Raw genomic sequence first — 20,650 nt, forward strand, 5'->3', positions numbered from 1 at the left:
CTCTAATTCATGTGCATCTGATGTAAGTTGCCACCATGAATTCAAGAAAGTTTTTTTTTTGCTTCCTCTGGAATCATCCCAAGTCAGTCATGCATGTGTGAAGTATTCTATGGTCTGATAGACTGATCATCTACATTCTATACGTATTCCTACCACACCAAGCCACTGATTGATTTGTTCAAGGAGAAGAAGTTTCTTCTTAAGAGTTAGACCTATGCAAGGACTTCGATATCCTCGTTGATGGTTCCCCCTAAACTCGGTAGTGTTTCATTTTAAGACTACCACGTGTCCGTGCTTGTCTAGGACAGCGTGTTCACATGCTTGTAGCAGAACCGGCTCATGTTTTGGAGCTTAATACCGTAGTTCATTTCCCCGAGAATCTCGCAACGTCGTCTCGTCGATTTGTGTTGCAAACCTTCATTTTCCTTTCTAGACTCGATGAGTCTGGAATATCCTGACACCAACCAGATCTGAATTTCAGGCAGATATGATGGTTGGAGCATTTTCCAAGAACTATAATATTGGTCCCTCGATAACCGGTAAGTGGATGTCGTGGCCAACACATCCAGCTGGAAGACCTATTATTGTAGTATCTCGATTGAAGAAAGTTGGCCACCTTCCCATGAGGATTTCATAGGATTTACCTCCGTAGTTAATCCTTACGGATTCTTGTGCTCCCGAAGTCCGATCTTTTACTTGATGTTCTATATATCAAACCATATCTATGAATGGGATACACTAGCACATCAAGGAGAACATTAGAAGCGGAGTGCTATATGTCTCTTGGTCGATCATCCAGATTTTGTTTCCTTGGCCTCACTAAGGTGAAATCTGAGAAAGTGTTATCTTCCTTTGCATCTGCATCACCCATCACCATTCACCATGGTGGTATGTTGTGTTGCCAGGATCCTTGACACGGATATTAGTAAAACCTTGATGAATATGGAGATGCTCAAGTTCTTGAGAGCACGCGCAAGCACCAGGTTTTACCGTTGGCGTTAACTGGGATTTGCTTCCAGTTTCCTCGGTTATGTTATAACCTTTTCAAACAGTGGACTCACTCTCGACTGTTGAGTTCTTCCCCAGTTACTAGAATCATTCCCAACATTTGAATTTTGTTCCCAACTTGCACCTTAGTAGTTGTTGTTCATGATCATCTTCAAAAGTGGACTTACCATGGGTCTCATCCATTTCCGATGATAAGCAAAAATCATCCATTGCGTTGTCTTCAATAAGGTAGTCCTCATCATCCATCCTAGTCGGAGTATGCCATTCTTTCGAACCCCTTCCAACGATCGATTGTGGTTACCTTAGGCTGGTATAAAGAGTTTCAATGATCTTTGTATCAAAAGTAATTATTGTTGCCACTTAAGGGAAATGCTCTATGAGTCACCTTTCCCTAAGGCGTCCCGTTATGGAATCATGGCAATTACCTCCTCGCTACTTTGAAACCATGCACCATCCTACTCCAGCGTGGAATTGTTGCCTACCAATTTGAACCCTTGTCATCTATTACCTCCCATTTCTCTCGATGTGTGTTTTGTGTCTCAGCCCAAGAGATGTTTCAACATCTCACTCCATGAGTTGATCTTGAGTTGCTCGATCTTTGAGAAGATCGTTTCCTGTAGAGTTTCCTTCTGTCGTCATCATGTTGGATGAAGAGCTCAAACGTAAAGACGTCAAGATGAATTGGAGAAATGAATCAACATCTTTGAGAAGGGAAAGTGGATCATGAGATTGTGTTAGTTGGTGCCCCCTTTGTCTTCTTACCTCACGACCTAGATCTCGGGACGAGATTTTTGTTTAGTAGGGGTGAGTTGTCATAGCCCTAGAGTACCTGAGTGAAATAGTTGCATCTGCACTCATGCATCATGTCTAAAATTTCTGAAAGTTGAATTGAGGTTTGTTGAAACCCTCAAAAACCAGTTCAAAATTAATCAACATTAAAATGTCTTCAAAGAAATCCAAGAAAATGTTCCTCTTAGTCTCCGAAAATATTGGCAAGAAGTAAAATTCAAACCAATGTTTTTGGTATCTCAGAAACATTTATTTTGGGCCTTTGAATTAATTCAATAACTATTTGCATTGGATATATATTCTTTATATAATTAATATATGTCAAATAATTCTGAAACAATTTAGAAAACAGAGAAGAGAGAGAGCTTACCTGGGCCAACTCACCTGTGCAGCCACCTGGCGGCCCAAGTGGCCGGCCCAGCCCACCTGGCCCTCCCCTGTCGTCTTCCTCCACGCACCAGTAGATAGCGCGCGTGGCCGAGGCACGCCGGCACGCGCCCGGCCACCTCCTGCTTCCTGCCGCTTCCCCCTCGTCGCCTGGACATCTCCAACACCGCCACACACGCCCTTGGAACCCCCTCGCACTCTCCCTCGCTCATCCCCCTCCTCCGTTTCTCTTACGCGCAACCGCCGAGCGCAGCCGTCGCCGCCGACGCGCACCGCCGTGGCCACAGCCACTGCCTCGCCTCGCCGATGCGCTCAGAGGCTCCTTCTCGACCCCCTCTTCCTCCTCATCGAGCCACGCCCCGCGGGAGCCCCTACAACGCCGCCCTCAGCTCCGTCTTCTTCCTCGGACTCCGGCGATCGCCGTCGCCGCTCCGTCATCTCCAGAGCCTCCCCTGAGCTACCGACCCATCCATGCGATGCACTGTGAGCCTGTGAACCATTTCCCCCTACTCCCGTGTGCTAATTCGAGCTCTAGCTCTCATTTCCGTCGAGACCGAGACCTCGCCGGTGCCGGCCATGTCGCCGTCGTCGTTTTGGCCGGCCTCCGTCCAAACCAAGCACGTCACCGCGCTCAGCACGTCACCACGGGGCCGTAGCAACCACCCGTTGCTCCTGCCGTGCCCTGCGGCATCGGAACGGTCGACGTCCGAACTCCGGCCGCCGCAGACGTGCTTGTCGCCGTCGTCTCCGACTGCCCCAGCAGCTGTCACCACCACCGTTGGACGCGCCGCCTCGTGGGTGTTCCAACGAGCCCAACCCCGCCTCCTCTCGTCGCTGGAATCGGCCGGCCGGAGTACCTCCGCCGTCGGCTGTGGTCCCCGGTGACTAACCACCGGCGTAAACATCCATTAGGGCCTAAGCACCCTGCTAATTACCCCCTGCAGTCAATGACAGCCGGGCCCCACTGCATTACTAATCGGCTAACCAAATAGTTTAAGGATAATCTAATTACCATGGGGCCACCTGTCAGTTTTGACTACGCTGACGTGGCCGTTGACCGGGCCCACCTGTAAGTGACCCTGGCCAGCACCGTGTCACTGACCAGTGGGACCCACTGGTCAGTTTTGACCCTGGCTGGCCCGTTGACTCGCTAACGCAGTGCTGCCGTCATGCTGACGCAATTAATCTTTTCCTGGGTTTAAATAATTCAGAAAATTACAGAAAATTACCTAAACTTCAAAAAATCATAGAAAATCAACCGTAGCTCCAAATGAAATAAATTATATATGAAAAATTATCAGAAAAATTCAACGAATCCATCTGTGCCACTTTCATGCATGTTAGTTCAACTTATACCTGCTGATCAGGTCAAATCAGTTAAATGGCATTTGAATTTCACATATGGAGTTTCAATTTGAACCTAGGGTTCAAACCAACTCCATTTAACATGTTGCTAGTTGCATTAGCTCAAAACACAGCATATTGACATGTCATGATCATGCATCATATCGTGCATTGCATTGATTGTGTTCATTCTCTGTTGCCGGTGGTTGTCCCCTCTCAATAGACGTTGTACCGACGCTGTGATCGTTGACACTGATGAAGACCCAATGATATCTTCAGAAGTGCCAGGCAAGCACAACCCCCTTGTTCATTCCGCGATACAAGCCCACTCTCTCGCTCCTGCTCTCTTTTACTGCATTAGGACAACAACAATTCATCTGTTACTTGTTGCGGTAGTTGAACCCCTTATCCTCTGCATGACCTGTCATTGCCACAGTAAATAGATGAAACCCACTACCATGAGTAGGAGTTGTTTGAGCCCTTATGTGCCTACTCATTCATGCTTGTTTGTCATGCCTACTACTGCTTAGAGTTGAGCCAGGTCTGATTCATCGGGGGTGAATTGGAACAGTGATGAACATGTCCTACTGTGTGTGAGCTAAGTGTGTGAACACGTTTTGGTAAAGGTAGCGGTGAGAGGCCATGTAGGAGTACATGGTGGGTTGTCTCATTGAAACCGTCCTCAGGAACTGAGTTCTGTGTCTGTGATCCATGAATAGCTACTACCACTCATTGGGATCCTTAATTGACCCTCTCGGCTTCTTAATCACCCTAGTACTCTGTCCAGGAGTTGCAACTAGTTTTTGGTGTTTGTAGGTTATGTGTTGGCAGCCCTGCGTAGCGCTGACCCTAGGGGTGGGCTATGATGCGGTAGATACACCGTGGCACGGTGTACCGGGCGCCCGTTTGGTGTCTTGGGAACCCTGTTCACATCGTTCGGGGCCGTATGTGGAAACCTCGGCTGGACTCCCTGCGGATGGAACCTGGATAGGCGATAAACATGGACTAGAGACTTAGGTGTTTAGGTAGGCCGTGGCCGACACCCTCGTTGGGCTTCCGCTTGAAGGTTGCCGAGTACATGTCGTGTAAACGACGGTAAGTGGTGGGAGCGTGTGTGAAGAAGTACGCCCCTGCAGGGTTATCATTATCTATTCGAATAGCCGGATTCCTCGGATATGGAAACTTGGACCCCTTGCATAGTTCATAGACAAGTGAAAGTGGATACTCTAAAACTCGCAAGATAAGTGTGAGTCCTATGGATGGCCTTCTCGTAGGGAGACGGGAGCGGATCCATAGTGGTGTATTGAATGGTGAATATGTGGACTCGTGTGCGCCACCTCAAAAGAGTTGCTTGCAGTCGTAGTTCAGGTTAGCCACTGAGTCAAAGCTGGCTTGCTGCAGTTAAACTCCACCACCACCCCTTGTTGATACTGATGCATATGTAGCTAGTTCTGATGTAAGTCTTGCTGAGTACCTTTGTACTCACGTTTGCTTAGTTTATGTTTTGCAGAGAGAGACTTCAGTCTCGCTAGTAGTTCCGCGTGGACTTCGACATTAGCTTGATACCTCAGCTATGATCTTGTGCCCTCGGCAGGATCTGGTAGATAGTCAGGCTTCTTAGCCTTTTCCATTTGTAGATGTCTGTACTCAGACATGTTAAGCTTCCGCATGTGCTTGATTTGTATGCTGTGATTGTTGGGTCATGAGACCCATGTTTGTAATATCTCGCTCCTCGGAGCCTAAGGAATAAATACTTGATTTGTAGAGTTATGTTGTGATGCCATGTTGTATTTACACATATCGAGCATATTGTGTGTATGATTGAAATGCTTGGTATGTGTGGGATCCGACAATCTAGTTGTTTATCCTTGGAAGTCTCTCTTATGGGGAAATGTAGTCTAGTGCTTCCATGAGCCATAGTAGTCCGCTACAGCCCGGTTCACCGGAGTCCTGTTAGCCCAGCACTACTGCTCAGGACACTTGACTGGCCGGCATGTGTCTTACTTCGTTCCTGTGTCTGTCCCTTCGGGGAAATGTCAGGCGGTGACATCCGGAGTCCTGCCTAGCCTGCTACAGCCCGGGTTCCCGGAGTCCTGTTAGCCCAGTGCTACAGACCGGATTCACACGCTGCTGACCGACATGCTCGATGTGATTCATGTATGCCTGTCCCCATAGGTTAGTGCCGCTTTGGGTTCATGACTAGCCATGTCGGCCCGGGTTCTCTGTCATATGGATGCTAGAGACACTATCATATACATGAGCCAAAAGGCACAAATGGTCCCGGGCCATGGTAAGGCGACACCCGTGGGAATACCGTGCGTGAGGCCGCAAAGTGATATGAGGTGTTACCGGCTAGATCGATGTGACTTGGAATCGGGGTCCTGAAATTATGATTGCATATGATGTTTATCTTTTATGCATCTTATTTTGCTTAGTTCGACGGTAGCTTTATAAGATGATCCCTTACTAAAATTCCAAGGTATAAGTGTTCTCCCTGAGTATGCACCGTTGCCAAAGTTCGTCGTGCGCAGACACCATGTAATGATCGGGTGTGATAAGCTCTACGTCCATCTACAATGGGTGCAAGCCAGTTTTGCACACGCAAAATACTCAGGTTAAACTTGACGAGCCTAGCATATGCAGATATGGCCTCGGAACACTGGAGACCGAAAGGTCGAGCGTGAATCATATAGTAGATATGATCAACATAATGATGTTCACCATTGAAAACTACTCCATTTCACGTGATGATCGGTTATGGTTTAGTTGATTTGGATCACGTGATCACTTAGAAGATTAGAGGGATGTCTTTCTAAGTGGGATTTCTTAAGTAATATGATTAATTGAACTTAAATTTATCATGAACTTAGTCCTGGTAGTATTAGCATATCTTTGTTGTAGATCAATAGCTCACGTTTAGCTCCCTGTTTTTGATATGTTCCTAGAGAAAACTAAGTTGAAAGATGTTAGTAGCAATGATGCGGATTGGATCCATGATCTGAGGTTTATCCTCATTGCTGCACAGAAGAATTATGTCCTTAATGCACCGCTAGGTGACAGACCTATTGTAGGAGCAGATGCAGACGTCATGAACGTTTGGCTAGCTCAATATGATGACTACTTGATAGTTTAGTGCACCATGCTTAACAGCTTAGAATCGGGACTTCAAAGACGTTTTGAACGTCATGGATCATATGGATGTTCCAGGAGTTGAAGTTAATATTTCAAGAAAATACCCGAGTTGAGAGATATGAAGTCTCCAACAAGTTCTATAGCTAAAAGATGGAGGAGAATAACTCAAGCAGTGAGCATGTGTTCAGATTGTCTGGGTACTACAATCGCTTGAATCAAGTGGGAGTTAATCTTCCAGATAAAATAGTGATTGACAGAATTCTCTAGTCACCATCACCAAGTTAGTAGAACTTTGTGATGAACTATAGTATGCAAGGGATGATGAAAACGATTCCCGAGCTTTTCATGATGATGAAATCGATGAAGGTAGAAATCAAGAAAGAGCATCAAGTGTTGATGATTAAGAAGACCACTAGTTTCAAGAAAAGGGCAAAGGGAAAGAAAGGGAACTTCAAGAAGAACGGGCAAGCAAGTTGCTGCTCAAGTGAAGAAGCCCAAGTCTGGTCCTAAGCCTGAGACTAAGTGCTTCTACTGCAAAGGGACTGGTCACTGGAAGCGGAACGGCCCCAAGTATTTGGCAGATAAGAAGGATGGCAAAGTGAACAAAGGTATATTTGATATACAGATTATTGATGTGTATTTTACTAGTGTTCGTAGCAACCCCTCGGTATTTGATACTGGTTCAGTTGCTAAGAGTAGTAACTCGAAACGGGAGTTGCAGAATGAACAGAGACTAGTTAAGGGTGAAGTGATGATGTGTGTTGGAAGTGGTTCCAAGATTGATATGATCATCATCTCACACTCCCTATACTTTCGGGATTAGTGTTGAACCTAAATAAGTGTTATTTGGTGTTTGCGTTGAGCATGAATATGATTTGATCATATTTATTGCAATACGGTTATTCATTTAAGTAAGAGAATAAATTGTTGTTCTGTTTACATGAATAAAACCTTCTATGGTCATACACCCAATGAAAAATGGTTTGTTGGATCTCGATCATGGTGATACACATTCTCATAATATTGAAGCCAAAAGATGCAAAGTTAATAATGATAGTGCAACTTATTTGTGGCACTGCCGTTTAGGTCATATTGGTGTAAAGCGCATGAAGAAACTCCATGCTGATGGACTTTTGGAATAACTTGATTATGAATCAGTTGATGCTTACGAACCATGCCTCATGGGCAAGATGACTAAGACTCCGTTCTCCGGAACAATGCAGCAAGCAACAGATTTGTTGTAAATCATGCATACTGATGTATGTGGTCTGATGAATATTGAAGCTCGCGGCGGGTATCGTTATTTTCTGATCTTCATAGATGATTTGAGCAGATATGGGTATATCTACTTGATGAAACATAAGTATGAAACATTTGAAAAGGTCAAAAAACTTCAGAGTGAAGTGGAAAATCATCGTGACAAGAAAATAAAGTTTCTACAATCTGATCACAGAGACAAATATTTGAGTTACGAGTTTGGTCTTCAATTAAAACAATGTGGAATAGTTTCACAAAATCGTGCCACCTAGAACACCACAGCATAATGGTGTGTCCAAACATCATAACCGTACTATTATTGGATATAGTGCAATCTATGATGTTTCTTACCGATTGACCACTATAGTTTTGAGGTTATGCATTAGAGACAGCTACATTCACGTTAAATAGGGCACCATCTAAATCCGTTGAGACGACATCGTATGAACTATGGTTTGGCAAGAAACCTAAGCTGTCGTTTCTTAAAGTTTGAGGTTGCAATGCTCATGTGAAAAAGTTTCAACCTGATAAGCTCGAACCCAAATCGGAGAAGTGCGTCTTCATAGGATACCCAAAAGAAAATGTTGGGTACACCTTCTATCACAAATTCGAAGGCAAGATATTCATTGCTGAGAATGGATCCTTTCTAGAGAAGGAGTTTCTCTCGAAAGAAGTGAGTGGGAGGAAAGTAGAATTTGATGAGGTAACTATACCTGCTCCCTTATTGGAAAGTAGTTCATCACAGAAATCTGTTCCTGTGACTACTACACCAATTAGTGAGGAAGCTAATGATGATGATCATGTAACTTCAGATCAAGTTACTACCGAACCTCGTAGGTAAATCAGAGTGAGATCCGCACCAGAGTGGTATGGTAATCCTGTTCTGGAGGTCATGTTACTTGACCATGACGAGCCTACGAACTATGAGGAAGCGATGATGAGCCCAGATTCCGTGAAATGGCTTGAGGCCATGAAATCTGAGATGAGATCCATGTATGAGAACAAAGTAGGACTTTGACTGACTTGCCCAATGATCGGCGAGCCATTGAGATTAAATGGATCTTCAAGAGGAAGACGGACACTGATAGTAGTGTTACTATCTACAAAGCTAGAATTGTCGCAAAAAGGTTTTCGACAAGTTCAAGGTGTTGACTATGATGAGAGTTTCTCACTCGTATCTATGCTTAAGTCCGTCCAAATCATGTTAGCAATTGCCGCATTTTATGAAATCTGGCAAATGGATAAACAAAACTGCATTCTTTAATGGATTTATTAAAGAAGAGTTGTATATGATGCAACCAGAAGGTTTTGTCAATCCTAAAGGTACTAACAAAAATATGCAAGCTCTAGCGATCCATCTATGGACTGGTGCAAGCATCTTGGAGTTGGAATATACGCTTTGATAAGTTGATCAAAGCATATAGTTTTATACAGACTTGCGGTGAAGCCTGTATTTACAAGAAAGTGAGTGGGAGCACTACAACATTTCTGATAAGTATATGTGAATGACATATTGTTGATCGGAGATAATGTAGAATTATTCTGCAAAGCATAAAGGAATGTTTGAAAGGAGTTTTTCAAAGAAACACCTCGGTGAAGCTGCTTACATATTGAGCATTAAGATCTATAGAGATAGATCAAGATGCTTGATAAGTTTTTCAATGAGTACATACATTGACAAGATTTTGAAGTAGTTCAAAATGGAACAGTCAAAGAAAGAGTTCTTGCCTATGTTACTAGGTGTGAAACTGAGTAAGACTCAAAACCCGACCACGGCAGAAGATATAGAGAGAATGAAAGTCATTCCCTATGCCTCAGCCATAGGTTCTATAAAGTATACCATGTTGTGTACCAGACCTATTGTATACCCTGCCCTGTGTTTGGCAAGGGAGTACAATAGTGATCTAGGAGTAGATCACCGGACATTGGTCAAAATTATCCTTAGTGAATAAGGATATGTTTCTCGATTATGGAGGTGACAAAAGGTTTGTCATAAAGGGTTACATCGATGCAAGTTTTGACACTGATCCAGATGACTCAAAGTCTCAATCTGGATACATATTGAAAGTGGGAGCAATTAGCTAGAGTAGCTCCGTGCAGAGCATTGTTGACATAGAAATTTTCAAAATACATACGGATCTGAATGTGGCAGACCCGTTGACTAAACTTCCCTCACAAGCAAAACATGATCATACCTTAGTACTATTTGGGTATTAATCACATAGCGATATGAACTAGATTATTGACTCTAGTAAACCCTTTGGGTGTTGGTCACATGACGATCTGAACTATGGGTGTTAATCACATGGTGATGTGAACTATTGATGTTAAATCACATGGCGATGTGAATTAGATTATTGACTCTAGTGCAAGTGGGAGACTGAAGGAAATATGCCCTAGAGGCAATAATAAAGTTATTATTTATTTCCTTATATCATGGTAAATGTTTATTATTCATGCTAGAATTGTATTAACCGGAAACATAATACATGTGTGAATACATAGACAAACAGTATGTCACTAGTATGCCTCTACTTGACTAGCTCGTTCAATCAAACATGGTTAAGTTTCCTAGCCATAGACATGAGTTGTCATTTGATTAACGGGGTCACATCATTAGAGAATGATGTGATTGACTTGACCTATTCCGTTAGCATAACACTTGATCGTTTAGTTTGTTGCTATTGCTTTCTTCATGACTTATACATGTTCCTATGACTATGAGATTATGCAACTCCCGTTTGCCGGAGGAACACTTTGTGTGCTACCAAACGTCACAACGTAACTGGGTGATTATAAAGGTGCTCTACAGGTGTCTCCGAAGGTACTTGTTGGGTTGGCGTATTTCGAGAGTAGGATTTTTCACTCCAATTGTCGGAGAGGTATCTCTGGGCCCACTCGGTAATGCACATCACTATAAGCCTTGCAAGCATTGCAACTAATGAGTTAGTTGCGGGATGATGTGTTACGAAACGAGTAAAGAGACTTCCCGGTAACGAGATTGAACTAGGTATTGAGATACCGACGATCGAGTCTCGGGCAAGTAACATACCGATGACAAAGGGAACAACATATGTTGTTATGCGGTTTGACCGATAAAGATCTTCGTAGAATATGTGGGAACCAATATGAGCATCCATGTTCCGCTATTGATTATTGACCGGAGACGTGTCTCGGTCATGTCTACGTAGTTCTCGAATCTGTAGGGTCCGCATGCTTAAAGTTCGATGAAGGTTATATTATGAATTTATGTGTTTTGATGTACCGAAGGAGTTCGGAGTCCCGGATGAGATCGGGGGCATGACGAGGAGTCTCGAAATGGTCGAGACGTAAAGATCGATATATTGGACGACTATATTCGGACATCGGAAAGGTTTCGAGTAATTCGGGTATTTTTGGGGGTACCGGGGAGTTACAGGAATACGAGGAAGAAGTAATGGGCCTCATGGGCCAAGTGGTGGAAGAGAGGAGGCAGGGCGCACGCCCCCCTAGCCCAAACCGAATTGGACTAGGGGGCCGGCCCCCTTTCCTCTTTTTCCTCCATCTCCTTCCTTCTCCTTCTCCTCCTTCCTTTCCTCCTCCTAGTAGGAGTAGGAAAGGGGAGTCCTACTCCTACTAGGAGGAGGACTCCTCCTCCTGGCGCGTCCATAGAGGGCCGGCCGGCCTCCCCCCTTCTCCTTTACATACGGGGGCAGGGGGTACCTCTAGACACACAAGTTGATCTGTTGATCTCTCCCAGCCGTGTGCGGTGCCCCCTCCACCATATTCCACCTCGGTCATATCGTAGCAGTGCTTAGGCGAAGCCCTGCGTCGGTAGCAACATCATCACCGTCATCACGCTGTCGTGCTGACGGAACTCTCCCGTGAAGCTCTGCTGGATCGGAGTTCGCGGGACGTCATCGAGCTGAACGTGTGCTGAACTCGGAGGTGCCGTGCGTTCGGTACTTGGATCGGTCGGATCGTGAAGACGTACGACTACATCAACCGCGTTGTGCTAACGCTTCCGCTTTCGGTCTACGAGGGTATGTAGACAACACTCTCCCCTCTCGTTGCTATGCATGTAAGTGCATCTAGTGCCCCTTAGTGATTTTGGTGTATTGAAGACTTATAGATTAAGGGACTAATGCGTTTGTGAGTGTACACATGTCTATAAGTCTATGAGGAGTTTGACATTTACAGGAAAAGTCGACCCCTAAAAATGAATATCTTCGACTGAAGATTTTGGTATTTCTGAAGACTTTCATGAAGACTTTGAAAGTGAAGAAATTGGTGTGTCCATGAAGACTTGATTCATGCGAGGAATATGAAGCTTGAAGACTTTCATTTTCATAGTTTTGTTTCTCTCTTTCTTGAGTCATAGAAAACACCGTACTGTTAAAGGGGGTCGAGGAAATACTAAGGAAAAATTTCCATGTGATGCTCAACTCAAAATCCTACACCTGCCAATCCCTTCGAGTGAAGCCATTGGAAATCTCATACAGTTCAGTCAATTTCTTCAGTGACAGAGACGAAGTTCTTCTGGTCTCTGAGGAATTTGTCCTGACCGAGGAGTTAGGAATTCGCTAGTGCGGATTGCCTACACAGTGAGGAACATGATAGCCCTGAGGATTTTGCTACTCAAAATTCCGACCGTTGCTGTGCTATGCGCCAGCTGTCCTAAAATATCTATCCACCTAACGGTCATATCATTGAAGGGCATTTATGTCTTATCATGTCGGGCTGCTCCCTAGGCTATAAATAGCCGCCCCCTACAACCACTAGCTGGTCGGCTGCTCCAAGAGAAACTGACACTTGTCATTTGAGAGCAACCCATCCTCTGAGGACTTTGAGCAAAAATCATCAAGTGAGGAAAAACCAAAAACCCAAAACCCAAAACCCAAACACCTACAAACCCCAAGTGATTGAGCATCACTGAAGAGATTGATCCTGAGTGGATCCGACGCTTGTTACCTTTGAAGACTGTGCTTCTTCCAGACGGTTAGGCGTCATGGTCTAGAGCAGCCAAGAGGAATTGTGGATCGCCGAGTGACCAAGTTTGTGAAGGTTTGGAAGTCGCCTGAAGACTTACCACGAGTGATTGGACGAGGTCTGTGTGACCTTAGTTCAAGGAGAATACGGTGAGGACTGGGTGTCCTGAGCTGCGTGTTTAGGACTGGGTGTCCGGGACTGTGTGTCCTCGAGTTTAAATACTCAACCGCTCCAACCAGACGTACAACTGAGACAACAGTTGGAACTGGTCTACCAAATCATTGTCTTCACCAAGCTTACTGGTTCTATTTCCTCAACTCTTTCATTTCCTCATAACTGTGTTGTGTGTTTGTCCATATCTGTGTTTGAATACTTTGACTGAAGACTTTCTCAATTTCCTCAGTTCAATTTCTTCAGTCTATTTGTCTTCATCCTGTGTTATCCTGTGATTACGTTTTCTGTACTCTGTGCCTGTCTTCATTTCATCATGATGACTATGCTTGTATTCTGTTATGTTTACTTTTGAGTACTTATTCCGCTGCTAGTAGTTCTTCGCTAATGAATTTCCTCACTGGCAAATTCCTCAGTGATGAATTTCATAAAAATCGCCTATTCACCCCCCTCTAGTCGATATAACACACTTTCAATGCATCACCATGATCTTGCGTGTGCGTGGGAAACTTTTGAAATTACTATGTTCCCCAACAGTTTGGGTAGGGATTTGCGGTAGTGTCTGGGCGTGTCCTGGGATGCGGTGGCCTTGCGCCCAGCGCGCGGGCCCCATCCCTTTTTGACCCATCATGTCCGTTGCGGCCAAAAATGCCCATATTTCCATCAAAACTAGTTTTTACAACCCAAATGTTTGTCTGAAAATTAAAATAGTTTTACAACCAAATCGAAATTGTCTACACTGAACATAAAATGGATCAATACATCTATTGGTTGCCAATGTGATCCCACACGTGCTCTACCAAGTCATTTTAAAGATTCAAATGAGTGTGCTAATCACGCATCTCACGGTGGAATTGGGCAAATTGTTCAAATGTGGCCGGGTCTTGGTGCAGCGGCTCAATATTTTCACCTTGATAATCAAATCCTTGGTCGAAGATACTCTCATCACGCTCGTCCTCAACGATCATGTTGTGCATGATCACACAAGCAGTCATCACCTCCCAAAGTTTCCTTTCATCCCATGACAGTGCAGGGTTTCGAACGATACCCCATCGGGATTGAAGCACACCAAAAGCACGTGCCACATCCTTTCTAACACTCTCTTGCATTTGGACAAATCTCTTTCTCTTCTCACCTTGGGATTTCGAGATTGTCTTCACAAAAGTTGACCACTGAGGATATATACCATTTTCTAGATACTATCCCTTGTTGTACTAGTGGCCGTTGATCTCAAAGTTGACAGGTGGGGAGTGGCCTTATGCAAGCCTCGCGAAGACTGGAGAACGCTGCAGCACGTTGATATCATTGTGAGAACCTGCCATGCCGAAGAAAGAATGTCATATCCAAAAATCATGTGATGCCACCGCTTCTAATATGACAGTGCACGCCTTGACATGCCCTGCCCTGCCAAGCAAATGGACAGTTCTTCCACTCCCAGTGCATACAATCTATGCTGCCAAGCATGGCTGGAAAGCCTCTAGCTGCGTTGGTCTCCAGCAATCTCTCTGTATCAGCGGCAGTTGGCTGCCTCAAGTACTCTTGGCCAAACACCTCGATCACAGCCTGGCAAGACTTGTACATTGACATCAGACATGTTGTCTCACTCATACGCACATACTCATCCACCAGATCGCTTGGAATTCCATATGCAAGCATGCGGATGGCCGCCGTGCATTTCTGGTAAGAGGAGAATCCAAGCTTGCCAAGGGCATCCGTCTTGCACTCGAAGTATGGGTCATGAGCAACCAATCCCTCTCGGATATGATTGAACACATGCCTTGCCATTCGAAAACGGCGACGAAATTTATCCGGCTTGAAGAGCGGGGTGTTGGCAAAGTAATCGGCATAGAGCAGGGCGTGGCCTCTCTCCCTGTTGCGGTTCAGGTTGGGAGCACGACCAGGGACTGACCCCCTGTACCGAGGAAGCTGCCGTTGAATGTGGTCGTGAACGACCAGTGCAGCCACCACGAGATCTTCATCATCCGACGACGAATCATCCGATGAACAAAGGAAGTGATGGAAGAAAAAATCGTCTCCACTGTCCATACCTTTGTGGGAAAAATGCTGAACACCTTGCAGTCGTGGTGGCGAAGAGGCCGCGATGATCACCTCGACGCAGCAGGGGTGGTTGCCGGCCGGCTACTGGCCGCTCTGGAGCTCTCGTCGGAAGCTGCCGAGGCCGCCGTGGTACATCGCCAGCGGTCGTCTCCCCTCTGCGACCGGCAAAGACGGTGATGGCCAATCACCTCGATCGACGACCAAAACTACGGCCAAAGCGCGGGCGTGGTGGCGGCCATGTCGAGACGTGGTTTGGTAGGGACGGCCGGGGGCTGCGCGGTGAGGAGGCGGCCGGAGAATAGCGGCGGCGCCGGCGGCGGGGCGGGGCGGGAGAGAGAGGGTGGAAGCGTTGGGAGCGGAGGGACTGCTAGTGTCCCCGACAGGCGGGCCACGAAGGGGACAAGGGCGTGCGTCCAGACCGTCCGCGCGTGTCCGTTTCACCCCAAACCGAGCGCAATTTTGGACCGGGGATGAGTCGAAAACGAACGGAATCCAAACATTTGTCCGTTTGAGGCCGCGCGCTCGGTCGTGCTATTCGTCTGTTTTACTTCAAACGGACGCGCACGGACAGGATGGGGTCGCGCCGTGGAGTTGGCCTCATGCCCCCCAATTGATGAATCATGGTTCAGTGGAAAGCACTTTGCGTCTATGGTTTATTTTGAGAGAAGGAAAAGAGGCTCTTTCCTTTGTCTGCCGTCCATTCGTTTCGATCTCATGGACCAGGTTTTAGTTAAGTCCTAGTCCCCAAACCGGTTCAAACTAATTTCTCCAGGGGTTTGTTGTGGATAATATAATATCCAAACTAATTTCTCCAGGGGTTTGTTGTGGATAATATAATATCCAAACTAATTTCTCCTTAGAGCTAGGAAGGAATCCGTTTTTTACTCCAAAAAAAAAATAGAGAGGAAGGAATCCCCACGATCGCACCCTCCATATAAATGCCCTCGCCCCCTCTCGCCTCCATTCCTCCAGCTCGGCCGTCCAAGCCAGGTCTTCCCAGCTCGATCTGCCCCGGAAGCCAGGTCTTTCTCCTCCCTCGCTTCCTGCTCTGCTGTCCATGGGAAATCCAGTCCTTTGTTGTTCGCCCTTCTCCATCTTTTCACCTACCTCTCTGTGGAAAATAACAAACGATTACCGGAGCAGAGGGTTTTAGGGTTTTTCTAGACCAAGGGTTTTAGGGGGTTTCAGTGCAAATTACAAGTTCCTGTAAATTTACCTAATTATTTTCGACAAAGCTGAACCTACAGGTTTATGTTTATGGAGTGCGATTTTACTTCTTGATCTCTTATTTATTAATTAGTAGTTCATCGGGGAAATTTTGTCCTCGGCAAATTGATTGATTTACGTCCAAGTGGTAAGTCATTAAGGAATGGTGACTTATCTTTGTGCGGCGTGGTTATTATTTCGTCAAGATTTGCACTACTTTTGGAGATTACTTACGTGCCCTGTGGTGTTTCCAGAGGAGGAGAGCAGAGGAAGGCTATGGGCAACACCGGGAGTACATGTATGTCTTCTTGGTCCTTTTCTAGTTGAAATTCAGATTATGCATATTATAAATGTAAGACACATACCAATTAGAGCGCTCATTTGCTAAACAAAATCAGGTAAAAAGTACATGAATCGTAGCGCTTAATTCTTATGGTCCTACAGTTCTAGGTGTGCTGCAGAGAATGAAGTTATTGTCATCGCTATCATCTTTAGTACCGTAACTAGCAAGACGATTAGCTACCGGTGATTGCTCTTTGACTGGGCTTGTTGCGCTGGTGGCTCTTGTGCCCCTGTGGTGCTCATGCAACAATCATCGATCGTGATCATGGTCGTCTGATCTGTGCTTTGGCTGCCACCGTGAACACCCATGGCTGATGACCAAACACACTTTTTTTTGCGACTAAAAAAGAAGGCATGCTAGATTTCTAGAAAACACACGCATACTTGCTGATTACAAGAAGCATTACTTCGGGCTATGATATACATGTAGGAAGTACTATACATGTTCCGTTCTTACGCTTTTTTGGTCCAAGTGAATAACTATTCTCATAGATAGGGGGCCCCTTATCACATTAAATCTGTGAAGATTGCATGCCTTCACGTATGTACATTATTTGCTTTATGGTTGCTTTATTTATAAAGTGAGGCGAAAGCCTTTTTCGGTATGTATATTATTTGCATTTTCTGCTCAATGAAAAGACGTTCTGCTGCTTCCATATTGCCCATGGTAGATATTGCAGCCTGTCCATCTGCAAAAATGCAAAAGCACATTAATTTTCTGGATGGTGCATACTGCATATGTTATTTTCCTTTCCCTGGACTGGTATGTAATTTTGAGTTGCTGCCTTTATCGAAATTTCAGCTCCTGCAAGCTTAGGAAAGTCTCATGTTCCACATTTACAATGGAAGGTTCCTGACTTCTCAGCGCTACTTGAGACAGGAGCCATGTCAGCAAAATCTGCTCCTTTTCACTGCTCCGGGTATAAGTGGTATGTATCATAACTGCAGAAGGATTTGTTAGACAATTACTATGTGTTACATGCAAATATTACTAAACCATTCATTTTGTTTTTAGTAGACAGAATCGCTATCTGTATATCCATATGCAATACTCCCTCCGTCCGGAAATACTTGTCACCAAAATGAATAAAAGGGGATGTATCTAGACGTATATTAGTTCTAGATACATGCCTTTTTATCTATTTTGATGACAAGTATTTTCGGACGGAGGGAGTACTAATTTAGGACAAAAAAACACTAATTTAGGATGTGAGTTACTCTCGCTAATCATGCTTCTATGAGGTCAAATTGTCGATCATAATAATTCCATTAACAAAAAATTTGGTAGGATGCATGAAGTGAAGAAATCAGATTTCATTCTTACTTCAGTTATGACTACTTCTAGACTGATTTTGTTTTACTTTTTTTTTGTCCATCAATTTATTTACCAGGTTCCTGAAAGTGACACCACCAATGCATCAAAAACCTGGCGCTGAAACTCCATATGTTGGTCTTTCTCTTAAACTAGGCCGGACAACCCTGAAGCCGGGTGACACGGTAAATGCCGTGTTTGAGTTATCAGTATACAATCATGCAAAGAAGATATACTATGGACGCAAAGGTATTTTTAATTGCTTCTTTGTGCACGTCCAACCTATTACAGTTGGGATTCCCTTCCCTAGTCCTTTGTGTCTTGCTACATAAGTTTGAGCTATAATTCTATATTGGGATTTATATTGAACATGATACCTACATGGGATTCACTATATTGCTGCCATGTTTGCATATATGCGTAAAGGGTGTGAACGGAGGTTGTACATTGTTTGGGGTATGTGCAGCTTACATGCAAGTTTTCACTCACTAATCTTCTAATCTTTAACTGAATGCAGCTAGCCACAACTTTGATTTGAACAATACATGCTCCAAGAATGAATGTTTGATTCCTCTTCAGAAGCTACTAAAATCATCTGCTTTTCTAGTTGATGATAGCTGTGTCTTTGGTGTTAAGATATTGAAAATTAAAGTATGTTCTCCTGAAAAGAAGGCTGTTATGGTTCTGAAGAAGGCTACCACACTTCAGAACCTTTTTATCCAGAAGAAAGGGCTCATCAAAGGGACCTACACCTGGACCATGGACAACTACCATGAATTGGACTTGAAGCGCTATGTTTGTTCTCCTACATTTGAAGTCAGTGGACATAAATGGTACTCATATCTTCCATCGGTTACATATAAATGTTTTTTATTAATAATTTGCATGCAACATTAGTCCATTTATCGTAAATGTACCATGCCAAGTTACATTACTAATTTTGTAGTGGCCGGAAGTAATTCTCCAGTGCTCTATGCCAACATACATTAGGGACATCCAGATGTCTGTGCAACACAAGTTCCATTGTCACTTAAGATATTCCAACTGAACATCTTAGCCCAATTTCTACGAAAGGAACCAAGCAACTCTTGTTCTAGTATATTTAGAGACACCCAGAAACACACTCACACTCCGATGCATCACCTAATGTGTTACTGAATATTCAGCCTGCAAACTCGATGAGTATATTTTGATGCCACTCTACATGTCTGTGAACAGGCATGTTGGCATGTATCCGCATGGATGCAGACACATCACCGGCCACATCTCCTTGTTCGTATACCTGGAGTCCTCGGATAAGCTCTGTGACGAGTCCGGGAAGGTAGTTGAATTGACTCTATCCATCCTAGACCAAAAGAACGGGAAACACTCCACCATCACTTCAGGTTCAGCTCTCCTTAGCAACTATCAGTGACGACTATAATTTGCTACCTCCTGATTTCAATTGATCTTACTTTTCTGGTGATCGCAGGTCTCTCAGTGTTTGCAGGTGATAGCAGCTGGGGATGGCCCAAGTTCCTTACAGTCGATAAATTCAAGGATCCGTCTCGAGGCTATGTCCTAGGATCGAGATGCGTCGTCAAGGCAGATTTCACTGTCGTTGGCTCCTCCAATGATGGTTAGATCTTTAGCTCATGGCCCTTGCATCCTACTACTTGCTAGTATTGTGTTAAGTTTTTGCCATATTGTTTTGGTAGCAGTGCTAACACGACCATCATATGGTGCTAACGACAAACTTAGCACTGGAAGTTGAAAACATGTTAGTTTTATTTTGGGCAATGTGATGTTAGAAACTACTCCCTCCGTTCCAAATTACTCGTCGCAGAAATGGATGTATCTAGAACTAAAATACATCTAGATACATCCATACCTGCGACAAGTAATTCGGAACAGAGGGAGTACTTCAATACGGATGATGCAATCATTTCGTTTGGCTTATTATCTCGCTAGTACAATTTAAGTTTCTACCATCTCTCCTCACTTTGTCCTGGTCCGCCAAATAGATTTTGGTGTTGGTGCTGTTATTGGAGAGACATAGGCTTGCTTGTTTGCAAGATAAGTTCAGAGATTGACACTTGCTGTTACATGAACGAGGAATAATCTTAATATCAGTTACAGCTGGAGATGTACAGATTGAATGCTGGAACTTGCCATGGTTGTTACATGGACATGGTAACAAACCAGATGCAAAGCGACAGTAAACAATTGCGTCAACGCTTTTTCTTTTTCCTTTTCAGATGAGATGCATTGACCGTTTCAAAAAAGAAATGAGATGCGTTGACGGTTGAGGCACACACGAGGTGGATATGGTAGATGCATAACACCTGAATTTCTCAAAATTTTCTCTTGACCTCTGAACTGTACTTGAAGCTGAAATTTGGTGACATGTTCTCTCAGGCGGCTGACCGCCCTTTATTTTAATGATCGCGGGGGTTGAGGGTCACCACCTGAATATAACGAGGAAATAAAAGTTTGCAGGCGAAAGAGACATGGCTGCAATTTTAAGCATTCCCCATGCTCATCAATCAGTTTAACTCATTTCCTTTGCAAGACATTCAAGCACGAGTTGGTAATTACAAAGTTAGTCATGCCCTTTATAGCTAGTGATACTAAGATCGACGATCAAATATTTCACATCCATAGCATGCCATAAGGAAAATTGATGAATATTACATC

The 20,650-nt window shown here is 44.4% G+C and overlaps 1 protein-coding gene across 1 annotated transcript; it reads left to right on the top strand.

Moving 5' to 3' along the window:
* Nucleotides 1-16,021: 16,021 nt before the first annotated feature.
* On the top strand, nucleotides 16,022-20,097 carry LOC123120265 (uncharacterized). Its single transcript, XM_044540255.1, has 7 exons — nucleotides 16,022-16,136; nucleotides 16,575-16,618; nucleotides 17,465-17,591; nucleotides 18,054-18,223; nucleotides 18,492-18,807; nucleotides 19,193-19,359; nucleotides 19,446-20,097. Exons 2-7 carry the CDS (start codon nucleotides 16,597-16,599, stop codon nucleotides 19,595-19,597), a joined length of 954 nt encoding a protein of 317 aa, XP_044396190.1. The 5' UTR covers nucleotides 16,022-16,136; nucleotides 16,575-16,596; the 3' UTR covers nucleotides 19,598-20,097.
* The last annotated feature ends 553 nt before the right edge of the window (nucleotides 20,098-20,650 follow it).

The sequence above is a fragment of the Triticum aestivum genome, chromosome 1A (assembly GCF_018294505.1).
Source record: "Triticum aestivum cultivar Chinese Spring chromosome 1A, IWGSC CS RefSeq v2.1, whole genome shotgun sequence".
NCBI lineage: Eukaryota > Viridiplantae > Streptophyta > Magnoliopsida > Poales > Poaceae > Triticum > Triticum aestivum.